The sequence below is a fragment of the Chiloscyllium punctatum genome, chromosome 1 (genome assembly GCF_047496795.1).
Source record: "Chiloscyllium punctatum isolate Juve2018m chromosome 1, sChiPun1.3, whole genome shotgun sequence".
Taxonomy (NCBI): domain Eukaryota; kingdom Metazoa; phylum Chordata; class Chondrichthyes; order Orectolobiformes; family Hemiscylliidae; genus Chiloscyllium; species Chiloscyllium punctatum.
This window is the reverse complement of record NC_092739.1, coordinates 51,235,700-51,253,162: the sequence shown is the minus strand read 5'-3', so window position 1 is coordinate 51,253,162 and position 17,463 is coordinate 51,235,700. Positions and strand designations below refer to the sequence as shown.

General features: G+C 41.4%; 1 protein-coding gene across 2 annotated transcripts in view; it reads right to left on the bottom strand.

Moving 5' to 3' along the window:
- The window catches only part of ncapg (non-SMC condensin I complex, subunit G), a 63,821-nt gene extending 47,090 nt beyond the window's left edge, over window positions 1-16,731 (bottom strand). Inside the window, exons 1-3 of one of the 2 annotated variants that reach the window (XM_072560699.1) lie at window positions 16,557-16,731; window positions 15,365-15,492; window positions 87-290 (exon numbers count right to left, since the gene is read on the bottom strand). In XM_072560699.1, coding sequence (XP_072416800.1) covers window positions 87-290; window positions 15,365-15,478 — 318 coding nt within the window. In that variant the 5' untranslated portion in view covers window positions 15,479-15,492; window positions 16,557-16,731. The remainder of the gene's footprint in view (window positions 1-86; window positions 291-15,364; window positions 15,493-16,556) is intronic. The other variant, XM_072560793.1, reaches the window with a different exon arrangement.
- Between the last annotated feature and the right edge of the window lie 732 nt (window positions 16,732-17,463).

Here is a 17,463-nt window from a genome sequence, read left to right as displayed (position 1 = left end):
ATCAGATTTTAGTAAGTAAAATGAAATAGCAGTAAAATCCATGCTGTCTGTTTTCGTATGCAAGAACTTCAGAAATAACACTGCACCTTGAGCAAAAAATGAAATAGGAATGACATGAAAGAATTTTCTTCATCAATTTCTTCATCTCCAGGCTCTTCAAATGCAGTAACAAACCTTGCAACAAATTCAATTATTCGTTCTACTGCTGGCTCTCGCTTGTAAATGGTCATGGGATACTTCAACAAATTGATAAATTCTTCATGAAATGTATTTTTATCTTTATCCTGCAACTGAAGTAAAATTTGCCATATTAATGTAGAGTTTAGCACCATAGAAGTGATACAACACAGAAGGGGGCCATTTGGCCCATCTTAAACATGCTAAAAGATACCAAGAGACCCTTTGTAACCCAATCTTCCTGCACATAGTCCATAGCCATGCAGCTTACAGCACTTAAGGGATAGATCCAGGTACTTTTAACAAGAGTTTAGGGTCTCTGCTTCCACCACCAACTCAAGCAGCAAACTACAGACACCCACCACCCTCTTGTAAAAAAAACGGTTTTCCTCTTGCTCCCTCTAATCCATTCATCTTGAATCTATGACCCCTGGTTTTCTAACTTTCTGCCAAGGGATACAGGGTCCCCTTGTCTACTCTCTCGAACACTCAAAATTTTGCAGGCCTCAATAATGTCACTTCACAGACTACTATTCCACGAAACACAAACCCAACCTCTCCTCGTAGCTACAACTCTCCAGCCCTGACAACTGTCTAGTAGATCTTCTCTGCACTCTCTCCAGAGCAATTGCATCCTTCCTGTAATGTGGGGACCAGAACTGCACACAATACACCAGTTGTGGTCTCACCTGTGTCTTTTATTGTTTCATATACCCCTTCTTTTGTATTCTATATATCTGCCAATGAAGAAAAACATTTCATATGAACATAAAAACATAAGAAATAGGAGCAAGGGTAGGCACCTGCTCCACCATTCAAAAAGATCATGGCCGAACTCTTCGTGGACTCAGCTCCACTTATCTGCCCAATCACCATAATCCTTAATTCCTTTACTGTTCAAAAATCCATCTTTGCCTGAAAAACGTTCAACAAGGTAGCCTCAACTGCTTCACTGGGCAGGAAATTCCACAGAGTCACAATGCTCTGGGTGAAGACATTCTTCCTCAACACAAGTCATTTTGAGGCCATGTTCCCTTGTTCTAGTTTCACCCAGCAGTGGAAACAACCTCCCTACTTCTATCTTATGTATTCCCCTCGTAACTTAATATGTTTCTCGAAGATTCCTCCCCCCTCCTAAATACAAATGAGTATAGTTCCAGTCTACTCAATATTTCCTCATAAACCAATCCTCTCATTCTCGCAATCAACCTAGAGAACCTCCTTTGCACCCCCACCCATGCCAGTACATCCCTTCAAGTAAAGAGACCAAAACTATACACAGTACTTCAGGTATGACATCACCAGTACCCTATACAGCTGCAGCACAACTCAGTTTTTAAACTCCATTCCTCTAGCAATGAAGGACAAGATTCCATTCACCTTTTTAATTACCTGCTGTACCTGCAAACCAACTTTTTGTGATGCATGCACAAGGACACTCAGGTCCCTCTGTACAGCAGCATGCTGCAAATCTTTTCCCCCATTTAAATAATAGTTAATTTTTCTGTTATTCCTACCAAAATGGATAACCTCACATTTACCAACATTGTACTCCATCTGCTAGATCCTTGCTCACTCACTTAACCTATCTATATCCCTCTGCAAACTTTGCTTTATCATTCATTTCAGTGTCATCTACAAACTTTGATACACTACACTCAGTCCCCAACTCTAAAAATCTATGCAAATTGTAAACAATTGTGGTCCCAACACAGATCTCTGAGGCAAACCACTTGCCACTGATCGCCAACTAGAAAAACACTCATTTCTCCCAACTCTTTGCTTTCTGTTAATTAACCAATCTTCTATCCATGCTAATACATTGCCTGTAACACTGGTGCACCATTATCTTATGCAGCAGCCTTTTGCACGTGATGATGTCAAATGCCTTTTGGAAATCCAGATACACCACATCCACCGGTCCACCGTCCTCAAAGAATTCCAGTAAATAAATTAAATATTACCTGTCTTTCATGAATCCATGCTGCATCTGCCCAGTGTGACAATTTCTATCCGGATGTCTCGCTATTTCTTCCTTGATGATAGATTTGAATATTTTCCCCACGACAGAAGTTAAGCTAAACAGGCCTGTAGTTACTCGTCTTTTGTCTACCTCCTTTTTTAAACAGTGGCATCATATTTCCAGTTTTCCAATCTGTCGGAACCACCCCAGAACCCACCAAATTTTGGTAAATTACCACAACCACAATTGCAATTGCCCCTGCCATCTCTTTTAGTACCCTGGGTTGCATTCAATCAGGCCAGGAGTCTAGTTTACCTTTAACCCCATTAGCTTGCCCAACGCTACCTCTTCAGTGATAATGATCATTTCTTGATCCTCACCTGCCATAGCTTCCTTGTCATTAATTATTGGCATGTTGTTTGTGTCTTCCACTATGAAGGTGAACACAAAATACCTGTTCAATACCTTGGCTATTTCCTCATTTCCCATTATTTAGTCCCCCTCCTCATCCTCAAAAGGCCCAAAGTTTACCTTAGCTATTCTTCTTTCTTTTATATATTTGTAGAAACTTTTGCTTTCTGTTTTTATATTCTGAGCTAGTTTACTCTCACAATTCTTCTTACTTTTCTTTATAGCTTTTTTCATGGATTCCTGTTGGCCTTTAAAGATTTCCCAATCCCCATGCTTCTCACTAATCTTTGCCACTTTGTATGCATTTGTATACACTATACTTTGAGACACTACACCTGGTCCTCAACTCAAAATCATCTATGTAAATTGTAAACAATTGTGGTCCCAACACTGATCCCTGAGGCACACTACTTGCCATTGATCGTCAACTAGAAAAACCACTCATTCATTCCAACTCTTCCCTTTGTTAGGTAACCAATCTTCTAAGCATGCTAATACATTGCCTGTAACGCTGTGCACTGTTATCTTATGCAGCAGCCTTTTGCCCAGCATGTATGCATTTGATACCCTCCTTTATCCTATGCCTTCTTTATCTACCTTTACTGGTTTATTGAGGAACCTGTGCACTTGCATGCCAAGATATCTCATTTCATCTACCCCTCTCAGTAAATTCCTGTTTATTCCCATTTCACTTTTTGACCTTCCTAAATGCATTACCTCACACTTAGAGTTGAACTCCATTTGCCACGCCCCTACCCACTCCACCAAACCATCTTTTCATTTCGGAGCTTCAAGCTATCCTCTACATGACCAATTTTTTTGTCCTGTCTACAAATTTCCCAATTGTGCTCCCCTACTCTGGCATGTTCAGATCGAAGTCATTAGTGTATAAAACAAGCAGCAGGGATTCCAATGTCACAGTCTGTGGAACACCACTTAAACAACATTCCATTCACAAGGGCAACCATGAACTTTACCTTTGGTTTCTTGTTACGAGGCCAACCTTCAATCCAATTTGACACATTACCCTGTAACCCATGCACTCTTACTTTTTAACCAGGTAAAAACAATGACTGCAGATGCTGGAAACCAGATTCTGGATTAGTGGTGCTGGAAGAGCACAGCAGTTCAGGCAGCATCCAAGGAGCTTCCTATTACTATTCCTATTACTTTTTAACCAGTCTGCCATGTGGGACCTTATTAAATGCCTTACTAAAATCCACATCGACAACATCCACTGCACTACCATCATCAATCATCCTTGTCGTTTTTTCAAAGAGGGTGTTAGAAATATGGAAGGTGGTACCCGAGTGAGTGGTGGAGGCAAGTATTCTTGCAACATTAAGGAAGCATCTGGAAGAGCACTTAAAATTTTGGCGTAGTAAACTATGGACCGATTGCAGGTAAATGGGATTAGTGCAGTTTGGTGTTACTTGGTCAGCATAGACACAGTGAATGAGGGGCTGTTTCTGTGGATTAACACCATTTTGCTGCAATTTCATCACAATCTTGCATATTTTCCACTTTTCAAGTTTTTATTCAAATCTTTGTTGTATGTTACAATTGAATGTGTTTCTACAACCCTTCCAGGCAGCAAACCGCCACCATCACAACACATCATTGCATAAAATAAAAAGGTTCCCTCATGATCTTTGGTCCTTTTACCAATCACAAAAACCTGCACCCCTGGTTTACAAACCTTTTGCCATTGTGAACTACAGTAGCACCTCGACATATGAACGACCCCGTTCAAGAACAAATTGGTTTACGAACAGGATTGTATGTAAATTTTGCTTCAACGTACGTACGAAATTCAAGGTACAAACTAAAGTAAGAACGTAAAAAGACCGTATGCGACCACGCGGTTTCATTGTTCTGCTTAGCTACACGTTTGTTGAACGCAAAAGCTCTTGGGCCCCGCATGATCTCATTCATTGTCTTTGGCGCGTGCGCTGTGAACAGCCATCCAAGCATTCTTACGCTATCCGAACAATGGGAAATATTGACTCAGTTCGCGAACTTTTCGGTTCACGAACCAGGTCCCAGAACGGATTAAGTTCGTAAGTCGAGGCGCTACTGTATTTCTCATTCAATCCACCAAAATCTTTCAAAATGGTGCATTACTTTTTAAAATCTGCTCACCTTTTGTGTTTTGAAGACAATGACCTCAACCACTCTACATAACTGCAGCATATTATAGCAAAATCTCTTCTGAACATGACCAAACCCTTGACATTCTCCCTACAAGAGTGACACACAGCACTGAACACAAAACACTTACTGCAGCTGAACCAGTGTTTTAAAATTAAAACAGACAGATATTGCTAACAAAACTTTGCAGGTCTGGCCGCATCTGTGGGAAAACAGCAGATGAGCATTTTGACTCCATTGACTCTTAATCAGAATATTCTTTGTTTTGTGTTATTTTGTTTCGTTATTTAAAAAGGTTCAGTCTAACTTCATCGTTCTTACACTAAGTAAAACCAAGGATTCATTCTTTTGCTTTTTACTTTTTAAAAAAGATCTATTCAACTTGTCCTACTGCCTTCAAACGTTTATGTATACAGTCCCACCTACCATTGCCTCATCCCTTTGTTCCTGCATGCCCTTTAAAACTGTTCTGGGGTTTGTATTTCCTCCCCGATTCCTTATACCAGAAAAGGTATCAGAACATCCTTCCGTGTCGCATCTATCCATTTCACCATTCCTCTTGAAGTGCTGTTATCCCGTTTCCTAAACCTCTCAGTCTAACCCTCTTTCCACCTTTAAGATGCTCCTTTAATGTGGCACAGAACCAAATAATTTTATAATTCCCTGTTAATTATTTTAAGATGTTTTATGTTAAAAATAACTTATTAAATACAAATTGCAGCACATTTACATGCTTCATATCACCTGCAAACTTTGAAATTATATCCTGTATTTCTAAGTTCGGGGCACTAATATCAAAAGCATATACCCATAGCAAAGAATTGTATTCTCTGTCCTCCAGCATGAAACAATTGCTTGCCACTACTTCTTAGTCTTTCTGCTTCTTTAAGCCAACAAGTTTTAATTTTGTTAATACAGCTATGCTGATGTACTCTGTTAAATGTCTTTTAAAAAGGTCATTTAGAAAACATCAACACTTTCTTCTGGTTAGGCATTTATATTTTTGCTAGTACCTTGTCCCTTTCCATAACATTTTAAACTGGTGATAATGTCACTGCTGTTCTCCATATGCTTTCCCACTGAAAACTAAACTCCGATTGGCCTACGTCATTCTACATAATAAGAGCAAGCACCATTTCCTTCAGTTTCCTTCATTCAGTAAGATCATAGCTGATCGGATTTTAACCTCAACTGTACGTTCTTTCACATCTCAGGTAATCTTTCATCACATTGGTAACCAAGAATTTATCTACTACTGCCTTTAAAATATTTTAAAATTCTTATCCACTGCCTTTTGAGGAAGGGAATTCCAAACAAAACGCGCAGAGAAAGAAATATTTCCCCATCTGTCTTAAATGGGCGACCCCTTATTTTTAATCTAAGACCCCTAGTTCTAGATTCTCCCCCAAGAGGAAACATCCTTTCAACATGCACCCAGTCTAGCCTCCTCACGATCTTAATGTTTCAACTAAGTCACTCCAGACTCTTCTAAACTCCAGAAGGCACAGGCCTAGCTGGTGTAGCCTTTCCTCATAAAACAATTTGCTCATTCCAGGTATTCGTCCAGTAAACCTTCTCTCAACTGTTTCCAATATACTAATATACTTCTGTAAGCACAATGATCAGTACTGTACACAGTACTCCACATGCAGTCTCACCAATGCCCTCTATAACAGAAGCATAACTGCATCAATTTCCCTCGCAATAAACCATAATATCCCATAAGCTTCCCTGATTACTTGCTGTACCGGCATACTAACGTTCTTCATGCACTCAGCTAAACAGATCTTTGGGCATCTCAGAGAACAGCAAACTTTCATTTAAAAATTTTATTATTTCTGCCAAAATAAATTATTTCACATTTTCCCATATTGTACTCCATTTTCCAGATCTTTGCCCACTCATTTAACCTATCTATCTCCTTTTGTCCTTTTCACAACTCACTTTTCTATCAACCTTTGTGTCATCAGCAAATTTAGCTACTATACCTTTGGTCTCTTCACCTGATCAAATATATAAGTTAGATTCATACAGTATGGAAATAGACCCTTCAATTTGTGAATGTTTCGCAACCTAAATTAGTCCCACATGCCTGCACTTGGCCCACACCCCTCCAAACCTTTCCTATTCCTGTACCTGTCCAAATGTCTTTTAAATGTTATAACTGTAACTGAACCTGCATCTACCACTTCCTCTGGCAGTTCATTCCACACGCAAATCACCCTGGGTGCGAAAAACTTGCTCCTCAGGTCCCTTTTAAATCTTTCTCCTCAACTTAAAAATATCCTCGCTAGTTTTGAACTCCCCCACCCTAGGGAAAAGACCTTTGTTACTCACCTTATCTATGCACTTCCTCCTTTTATAAAACATCTAAAAGGTCACCCCTCAACTTCTTACGCTCCAGTGAGAAATGTCCCAGCCTACTCAGCCTCTCCCTCTAACTCAAACCCTCCAGTCCCAGAAAATCCTGATAAATGTTTTCTGAACCCTCTCCAATTTAAAAGTATCTTTCCTACAGCAGAGTGATCAGAACTACACAGTACTCCACAGGCTGCATCAACATCCTGTACAGCCGCAACAATGTCCCAATTCCTAACTTCAGTGGCCGTGTAATGAAGGCAAGCTTGTTATATTTCTTCTTAACCACCCTGTTGACTTGTGATGCAACTTCCGAAGAACTACATACCTGAACCCTTACGTGTTTCTGTCCAACAACACTACCCAGGGCCCGGAGTCCTGTTCTTGTTCGCTAAAATGCAAAACCTTGTGTTTATCCAAAATTAACTCCATCTGCCACTCCTCAGTCCATTGGCCCAGTTGATCTCGATTGCTTTGTAATGTTAGATAACCTTCTTCACTGTCAACTGGATCCCAAATTCTGGTGTCAACTGCAAACTTTTTAACCATGCCTCCTAAATTCTCATTCAAATTGTTTATATAAATGACAAACAATAGTTGAATCCTCAGCACACACCCCTATAACACAACACTTGGAAAATATTATCAAGCTGTAAAAGGTCCATTTATTCTTACTCTCTGCTTCCCGTCAGCCAGCCAATCTTCTACTCATGCCAATAGATTGCACCCCTATACTTTATTTTCTGCAATAACCTTTAATGTGGCTCCTTATCAAATGCCTTCTGGAAATCCATGTACAATATATCCACTCTTACCTAAAACACAGTTTATGCTACTTCTTCAAAGTTAAAGATGATTTCCCTCTGACAAAACCAAGCTGGCTCTACCTTCTTTCCTCAAATTTAGCGAAGAGCCCTTGATAATACTGCCTCCCTCCTTCTTTGCATCAATTTGTTCCATTATCCATTTTCCAACCTAAAGGAATATTCCCCAAACTCAATGAGTTTTGGAAAATTAAAATCGGCACATAAATTATCTGACTAGCTTCTTCCTTTAAGATTAGTGTGCATTAGGTCTTTCACTGAATTTTTTGACTTTTTTAAAAATTAATTTTAGAACAATTTGACTCAGGGAGAGCATTATGTCTGACCAGATAGCTGATATCTGGCCATTAATAAGCTCAGTACCTGGGAATTACAGCCAGCAAGTCTGGGAAAGAACATGATGGTCAAAGAAAGGGAGGGTCTGGAGAGTTTGAACCTTTTTTTGGACCGCATTTCTGAGGAGGAGAAGCTTGGCTGTTGATGCTACAGCATGACGTTGTGAAAATTCTCTGCCTAAACTCCCATTAACAGTTTAATATATGACCCCTAGAAAAGGGACATTTCAGATATTAAACTGCTAAGAACAGAACCTAAACATGTCTTGAACCGAAAGGCACGTGTTCTCAAGCATACCCCCCCGAAATGTTTCTCACTGCATCTCAACTGACTTATTCCTTAACCTAAATTGCAAATTTACTTTCATTTGTTCTGCTTTATTGCCCTCATAATTGCCCTTGTTTAACTTCACAGTAGTCTTTGCACACTTCACGTTAAAAGCATGTAAAATTGAATCATGTTATCGTATGCCTTCACTTTGAGGTCATTAATCAATTCTATCTCATTCGTCAAAACTGGGTCTAGTATAGCCTGCTTTCTGGTTGGTGCCATAGCATAGTGCAAAAAGGAAATCCCAAAAACATTCAACATTATATTTTTCATCTGATTTTCCCCATCTATAATAGGTTAAAATTTTCCCCATGATAATTGCTGAACCCTTTTGACAAGCTCCCATTATTTTTTTCTTGATACCCTATACTACCAAGTGGTTACTGTTAGGGGGCCTGTACATTACTTTCATAAGGGACCTTTATCAATCCTCATCTTTACCCTCACTGTTTCAATATGCTGTTAATTAAGGTCCCCCCTTTCTATTATGCTAATAGCCACTTGATCATACTTATTTATCTCAATCTGTGCTACTTGTTCATCTGTTTCGTTGGTGTCTCTAATCATTCTAATAATAATACATCATTCCTTAAACAAGGAGATCAGAAGAACACACAGTATCCTCTGTATAACTGAAGCATAACATTGTTACTTCTACATTCAATTCCTTTCATATGAAAGAATAGCATCCCATTAGCCTCTCTGATTACATGCAGTACCTGCATACTAACATATCGTGACTCACTCCCTGGAACATCCAAATCCCTCTGTACCTCTGATTTTCACAGTAGTTCTCCATTTAAGTTATACTCTGCTTTTTCACCCATCCTGCCAAAAGTGACCAAACTTCACATTTTCCCACATTATATTCCATCTGCAGGATTTTTGCTTACCAACAAGCTGTATCTACACATCCTTGTACCAATTCACAAAACATACATTCCTACCTATCTTCAAAACATACATTCCTACCTATCTTCAAGCCGCCTGTGAATTTAGCTGTTATCCCTTCACTCCCCTCATTTGACCTACTGATGCAAATTGACAAACAAACATTGAGTCCCAAGGACAGATTCCTGCAGGATCTCACGCCTCATATCCTGACAATCAAAGATCCATTTATGCAAACCCTGTACTCTCTGCCAGCCAGCAGCTCAATTTTTTTATCCACGTTAATGTATTAAAACACAAGATTTTATTTTCCACTACATGTATAGCCTTTTGTGGTACGTTATCAAATACCTTCTGATAATCCAAGTAGAGGATGTTTACCAGCTTGCCTTTATCCATAACACATTATTCCTTCAAAAGAACTCTAATAAATTGGTGAAACGGGATTTCCCCTTCACAAAACCATGCTTCCTCTTCCCAATTACCTTGAGTTTTACCTAAGTTCGCAGCTATCACTCGCTTAATGATCAACTCTAATACTTACACCATGACAGACGTCAAGCTAATTTGCCTATTAGCTTTCCACTTTCTATTTACCTCCCTTCTTGAATAAAGTGGTTATACTTATTACTTTCCAATTTAATGGAGCCTTTCTTAAACTTAGGGGAATTTTGAAAAATTCACACAAACACATTTACTATCTCATTTGTCACTTGTAGGATGAAATCCAACTTAACTGATCTGCAGCTCCATTGATTTGCCCAGTACCACTTTCTTGCTGATTGCAATGTTGCCAAATTCCTCTCCCCTTTCTACCTCCTGACTGACAGTAATTACTAAAATGGGTCTCATATTGTCTAAAGTGAAGACTGAGGCAAAACATTTTTTTTCATTTCACCTGCCATTTCCTTGTCATTTACAATTACCTGTAATTTAATTCCTTTTACAATAAATGACTACATTCTAGGAGCTTTCCTCATTACTCACTGTATCTGCATACTAGCCTTTTGCAATTAATGCACAGGAATACCCAAATCCTCCTGCATCTCAGAGCTCTGCAATCTCACCATTTAGAGAAGAACATTTTTATTCTGTCTGATAAAATGGACAGTTTCACAGTTTACATCATTGCTCACTTGATTATATCTTCTTGCAGTCTCTTTATGTCCTTTTCACAGCTTATTTTCCTTCCCATCTTGGTGTCATCAGCAGATTTTTTCAATCATACCTTTGATCTCTTCATCCATGTCATTTATATAAATTGTAAACAGTTGCAGTCCCAGCAACAGTCCAGGAGACACCTCACTCATTACATCTGCCTAACTGACAAAGAACCATTTGTTCCTACTTCCTGCTTTCTGTTAGCCAGTCAATTTTCTCTCCATATCAGCATGCTAGCCTTTACACCATGAGAATTTACTTTCCCCAATAACCTGAGATGAGACACTTTATCAACTGCCATCCAAAAATCCATGTACAGTACACCCAATGATTCCCCCTTATTCATAGCATGTGCCCCCCAAATAACAGATTGTTTAAGTACAATTTCCCTTTTAGAAATTCCCTCCCTTAATGGCCTTCTGGATCTATACACTGCAGGAGAACTGCAACAAGACAACTCACCACTATCTTCTGAAGAGCAACGAGTAACGGGCAACAAATGCTGGAGAGTCAGCAACACCCACGTCCCACACATGAATACATTTTTAAAAAATACATGTTGACCTCATCCTAATTATTCTGAATTTACCAAGGTGCCATACTGCAACGTTTTTCTTTATGAAAGATATTAAGCTAACTGGCTTGTAGTTTCCTGTTTCCCTTGTTTTTGAATGAGAGTTAAATTTTCTATTTTCCAATGAATACATAGCTACTTTACCAGCCACTTCTTCTAAGAGCCTAGAATGAAGTCCATCAGGATCCAGACAAAAGATCTCCTCCTGCTTGTAGAGCAAACTTTCTTCAATCACTGCCTTCTCCAACGCTTAGAAGTCTCCTTCATCAACATTGCAACTCTTCTATCTTCCACAGCTACACTGGCACCACCCCCCACCTTTTCCTCCGTTACATCGATGACTGTATTGGCGCTACCTCATGCTCCCATGAGGAGGTTGAACAGTTCATCCACTTTACTCACACCTTCCACCCCGACCTCAAATTTACCTGGACCATCTCAGACTCCTCCCAGCCCTTCCTAGATCTCTCCATTTCTATCTTGGGCGACCGACTCCCACAGCTACCTAGATTACACCTCCTCCCATTCTGCCCCCTGTAAAAACGCCATCCCATATTCCCAATTCCTTAGCCTCCGCCAGATCTGCTCCCAGGAGGACCAATTCCAATACCGAACAACCCAGATGGCCTCCTTCTTCAAAGACCGCAATTTCCCCTCAGACGTGGTTGACGATGCTCTCCACCGCATCTCCTCCACTTCCCGCTCCTCTGCCCTTGAACCCCACCCCTCCAATCGCCACCAGGACAGAACCCCACTGGTCCTCACCTACCATCCCACCAACCTTCAGATACATAGTATCATCCTTCGTCATTTCTGCCACCTCCAAACAGACCCCACCACCAAGGATATATTTCCCTCCCCTCCCCTATCAGCATTCCGGAAAGACCAATCCCACCACGACTCCCTCGTCACGTCCATACCCCCCACCAACCCAACCTCCATTCCCGGCACCTTCCCCTGCAACCGCAAGAAATGCAAAACTTGCGCCCACACCTCCCCCCTCACTTCTCTCCAAGGCCCCAAGGGATCCTTCCATATCCATCACAAATTCACCAGCACCTCCACACACATCATTTACTGCATCCGCTGCACCCGATGTGGCCTCCTCTACATTGGGGAAGACAGGCCGCTTACTTGCCGAACGTTTCAGAGAATACCTCTGGGACACCTGCACCAACCAACCCAACCGCCCTGTGGCTGAACACTTTAACTCCCCCTCCCAATCCGCCAAGGACATGCAGGTCCTTGGCCTCCTCCATCACCAGACCATGCCAACACGACGCCTGGAGGAAAAGCGCCTCATCTTCCTCCTAGGAACCCTCCAATCACAAGGGATGAATGCAGATTTCTCCAGCTTCCTGATTTTCCCTCCCGCCACCATATCTCAATCCCAACGCTCGGACTCAGTACCACCTTCTTGACATGCAATCTTTTTCCCGACCTCTCCACCCCCACCCCCTCTCCGGCCTATCACCCTCACCTTAACTTCCTTCCACCTATCGCATTCCCAACGCCCCTCCCCCCTACCTTTTATCTTAGCCTACTTGGCACACCTTCCTCATTCCTGAAGAAGGGCTTATGCCCAAAACATCAATTCTCCTGCTCCTTGGATGCTGCCTGACCTGCTGCGCTTTTCCAGCAACACATTGTTCAATTCTATCTTTCCAGACTATGTTGTAGTAATGTATTAAATTGCCAATTCTCCCTTCTTTAACCTAGATCTCCCATTACCGTTACTATATCAAACTTTCATGAGGCAACTTAAACTTAATGTTCCCAAATGAGTTTACCTTGCTTCATACTTTACAAATATTTACTCCAAACTCATCTCAAGACTTCACATTTGTCCTCCTGCTGATTCCTCCTATATCTGATTCCTCCTATTATTTATTCTTTTCGATTTGTCTTTCCCAGTCCTTTCAGGATCTTGCTTCTCCTCTAATATTTCATCCTAGTGCCCATGCTTCACCAAATATGTTTACGCCTCCCCGCTTGATGAACAACAGTCTCAGCTCTGTTGAGGTGCAATTCATTCACCTTGAATTGCCCCCAGAGCCCTAGGAATTCAAAAACGTCTATTCTGACAATTTCTCAAGCAAATGTGAACCTGTGTTTTCTAACAACTCTTATATACACCAGCATATGGCACTGAGTGTATTTCAAAGATTATCTTTGCAGTCTTGTCTTTTAAAGTTCCTCTCTCACTCATGAACCTGATGCAGGAACTCAACCTTTTCAATAACCACATCAATGACTCCACGCGAGGCATAAATTCTGGCAGTTTTCCTTCTCCCAAAACATTCTGCACCCTCTCTGTGAGGTCATTCACCCTGGTACCAGGGAGGCAAAACACTATGCAAAAGTTAGAAGTCACTGTGTGCACAGGAATCCAAGTAACAGTTCTCAGTTGTCCAATTATTCTATTTAAGAAGCCTCAGAGCTTATGGTACTTATTCTAAACATTGAGAGATGTGGTGAATGGTGGTTGATGATTATTATAAGCAAGTCCAGAACTAATGCAAGATTTCCACTAAACAAAGTAATTTCAGGAACTATTTTCAAAAGGCAGCAGCAAAACTGGCCACTAGATAAAATGACATTCAAAAACATTCAACAATATTCACAATTATCAACTTTCAATTAAATTGCATCTTATTGTATCCTTGGAGTGTCACAACAGACACAAACAAGAACTCATTTCTGTAACATGACTGGCATTCACAACCTTCTGACTTGGACCATAATGCTGCCTATTAAGGCAAGTTGAAACTGTGGCAAGAACGTTGAATCACAGTCAATTTGAATTCCAAAACAGAAAAGTCTGACAATTCAGTATGACCTTTCTTTTAAAGTGATCATGGTAAGTATTGTGCGAAAGATCTCCTAATTAAACTCCAAATAAAAGGCTACTACTTCAACACAAAGTGTTAGCAATTGGAGGCAAAATCAGAGAATGGCTTCACATTAAATACAGCTAAGGTGTCAGAATAAAGGAAAACATTGAGTTCAGTTTAGAATCATAGATATGTACAGCACAGAAAGAGACCCTTCGGTCCAACTAATCCACGCCGACCAGATATCGCAACTTAATTGAGTACCATTTGTCAGCACTTGGCCCATATCCCTTTAAACCCTTCCTATTCATATACCCATCAAGATGCCTTTTAAGTGCTGCAATCGTACCAGCCTCCACCACTTCATCTGGGCTCATTCCATCTATGCACCACCCTCTGCATGAAAACGTTGTCCCTTCGGTCCCTTTTATATCTTTGCCCTCACCTGAAACCTACACCCTCTAGTTCTGGACTCTCCTACCTCAAATAAAATATTTTGTCTATTTACTCTATCCAAGCCCCTCATGATTTTATAAACCTCTATGAGGTCACCCCTCAGCCTCCGAAGCTCCAGGCAAAACAGCCCCAGCTTATTCGACCTCTCCCTATAGCTCAAATCCTCCAACCCTGGCAACATCCTTGTAAATCTTTTCTGAACCCTTTCAAGTTTCATAACTTTCTTCCGATAGGAAGGAAGAGTTGAAAAATGTGGTGCTGGAAAAACACAGGCCAGGCAGCATCCGAGGAGCAGGAGAATCGACGTTTCAGGCATAAGCCCTTCTTCAGGAATGCTTAGGAAGGAGACCAGAACTGCAATATTCCAAAACTGGCCTAACCAACGTACTGTACAGCCGCAACATGACCTTCCAACTCTTATACTCTATGTTCTGACCAATAAAGCAAAGCATACAAAACACCTTCTCCACTATCCTATCTACCTGCTCTGATTTGCCTTTCCAAAATGCAGCACCTCGCATTTATCTAAATTAAACTCCGTCTGCCACTCCTCAGCCCATTGGCCCACCTGATCAAGATCGTGTTGTAATCTGAGGTAACTTTCTTCGTTGTCCACTACACCTCCAATTTTAGTGTCATCTGCAAACTTACTAACTATACCTCATATGTTCATATCAAAATCATTTATATAAATGATGAAACGCAGTGGACCCAGCACCGATCCTTGTGACACACCGTTTCCTAGATATTGTTTCTGATTTACACTAGCATTCCAATGCAAATTGTTTAAATTCACTTTGAAGTGATCAATCCAGACTTAATATACAACAAATACAATTTCTGGTACACAGATTTGATATACTGCAACATTGTCTAGATACTATGCAATTCATTGTACCTGGTTGTACGTATGTTTAAGACCTGCCACCAACTTTGCAAGATTTTGATGTCCTTTCTGGGCCTTCTCAAAGGCTTGTCGAATTTGGAGAAAATTATCTTTTTGCATCCCCATTTATACGAAAAAATCTGAAATAGACAATATAGTTTACAAATCATAACTTATTACTGTTCAACAGAATTTTTCAAAGCAGTAATAATTCCACTTGCTTAAAAGGCTTTGTTCAACTTTGAAAATGATGAATCATAGATTACTGTCAGTATGAGAGGTGGTTATTTGGCCCATCAAGTCCACATTGACCCTGTGAACAGCACCCCACCCAGACGCAGCCCTGTAACCCTGCACTTCATATGGTTCATCCAGTTAACCTACAAATACCCCTGGACACTAAAGGCAATTTAGCGTGACCATCTAACCTGCACATCTTTGGACTGTGGGAGGAAACCAAAGGAAACCCACACAATCACAGGGAAAATATGCAAACTCCACACAAAATCTGGGGCCCTGGAGCTGTGAGGCAGCAGTGCTAATCACTGAGCAACCATGCTGTCCCACATGACAAATGACCCCACCAGCCTCATTAGTGACAACCAATCTAAGGATTCATGCAATCAAGAAAAAGTTTGAGCTAGGAAAAACATTGAATGAAACTGCAGACCTTCCATCTGAAAGTGAGGTGATGATGTATGGGAACAGATTAGTAAGGACGCCTCAACCAGTTAATGGTCCAACAATTGGAGATGTCCTGGGCAGTATATGGATACTCAGAAGGTAGGTTTGCTCCAAATTTTCAAACCCTCACTGTGACAAGTCACTAGGTTAAAAATCACACCATACCAGGTTATGGTCCAATAGGTTTATTTGGAAGTACAAGCTTTCGGAGAGCTGCTCTTCCAAATAAACCTGATGGACTATAACCTGGTGTTAGGAGAAAGTGAGGGCTGCAGATGCTGGAGATCAGAGTGCAGAGTGTGGTGCTGGAAAAGCACAGCAGGTCAGGCAGCATCCGAGGAGCGGGAGAATCGACGTTTCGGACATGAGCTAATCAACCAGGATGTACCTGACCTGCTGTGCTTTTCCAGTGCCATTCACAACGATAATCTGGTGTTGTGTGATTGTTAACTTTGTCGCTCTTCCCACCCATCGCACTGTCGCCCTCCGTTCCCCTTCTCCCCCCTCCGCTTGGTCTCACCTCTCCAACCGTCTATGACCTTTCTCCGCCAAAAGAAAACCGCCCTTTTGTTTTGGTATGAAATTCACTCGATCTCGGCGCCAGCTTCGAACAACAACCGCCCGAAATTTCAAACTGCCTCTCGCGAGACGATGATGTTGATGACGCACGTCCCCGACACCGTGGTGGGGGCGGGGCCTCCTCGCGGAGGGAAGGGCTCTGGGAGGCGCCCCAGAGAGGCGGGGCTCTGAGTGGGCGGGGCTGTGTGTGCACGGCTCGTGGTGACGTTCGTCCTTCCACCTTGATCCATTATTCAGTAAGGTGGTGGCCCTATCAATGACCTAATTCCATATTATCATAGAATTATACTGTATAGCATTCCTACAATGTGGAAACACTCCATTTCGCCCAACAAGTCCATACCAACCCTCCGGAGTAATCTACACAGACCCATTCCCCTCCTCTATTACTCTATGTTTCTGACTAATGCACTCAGCCTGCACAACCTTGAACACTATGGACAATTTAGCTTGGCCAATTCATCGAACCTGCACATCTTTGGACTGTGAGAGGAAACTGAAGCACGCAGAGGAAACCCCAGATACACAGGGAGAATGTGCAAACTCAACACAGATAGTTGTCTGAGGCTGGAAACAAATCTGGGTCCTTGGCGCTGTCAGGCAGCAGTGCTAACCACTGAGCCACCATGCCAACACACATCCTAGGACAGGTGAAAGAAGGACACGCACAAGAATTCTTAGAGGCATGGCATTCTAACCAGATCTCCATCAATAAACACATTAACTTAGATCCCATCTACCTTCCCTTGGAAAAAAGAACCAGAAATGACATCATGCACCTTAAAAAACCAAGACCTATAAATAGAGAGGTGGGACATACCACCAGCGCTTCACCAGAGACTCTCACT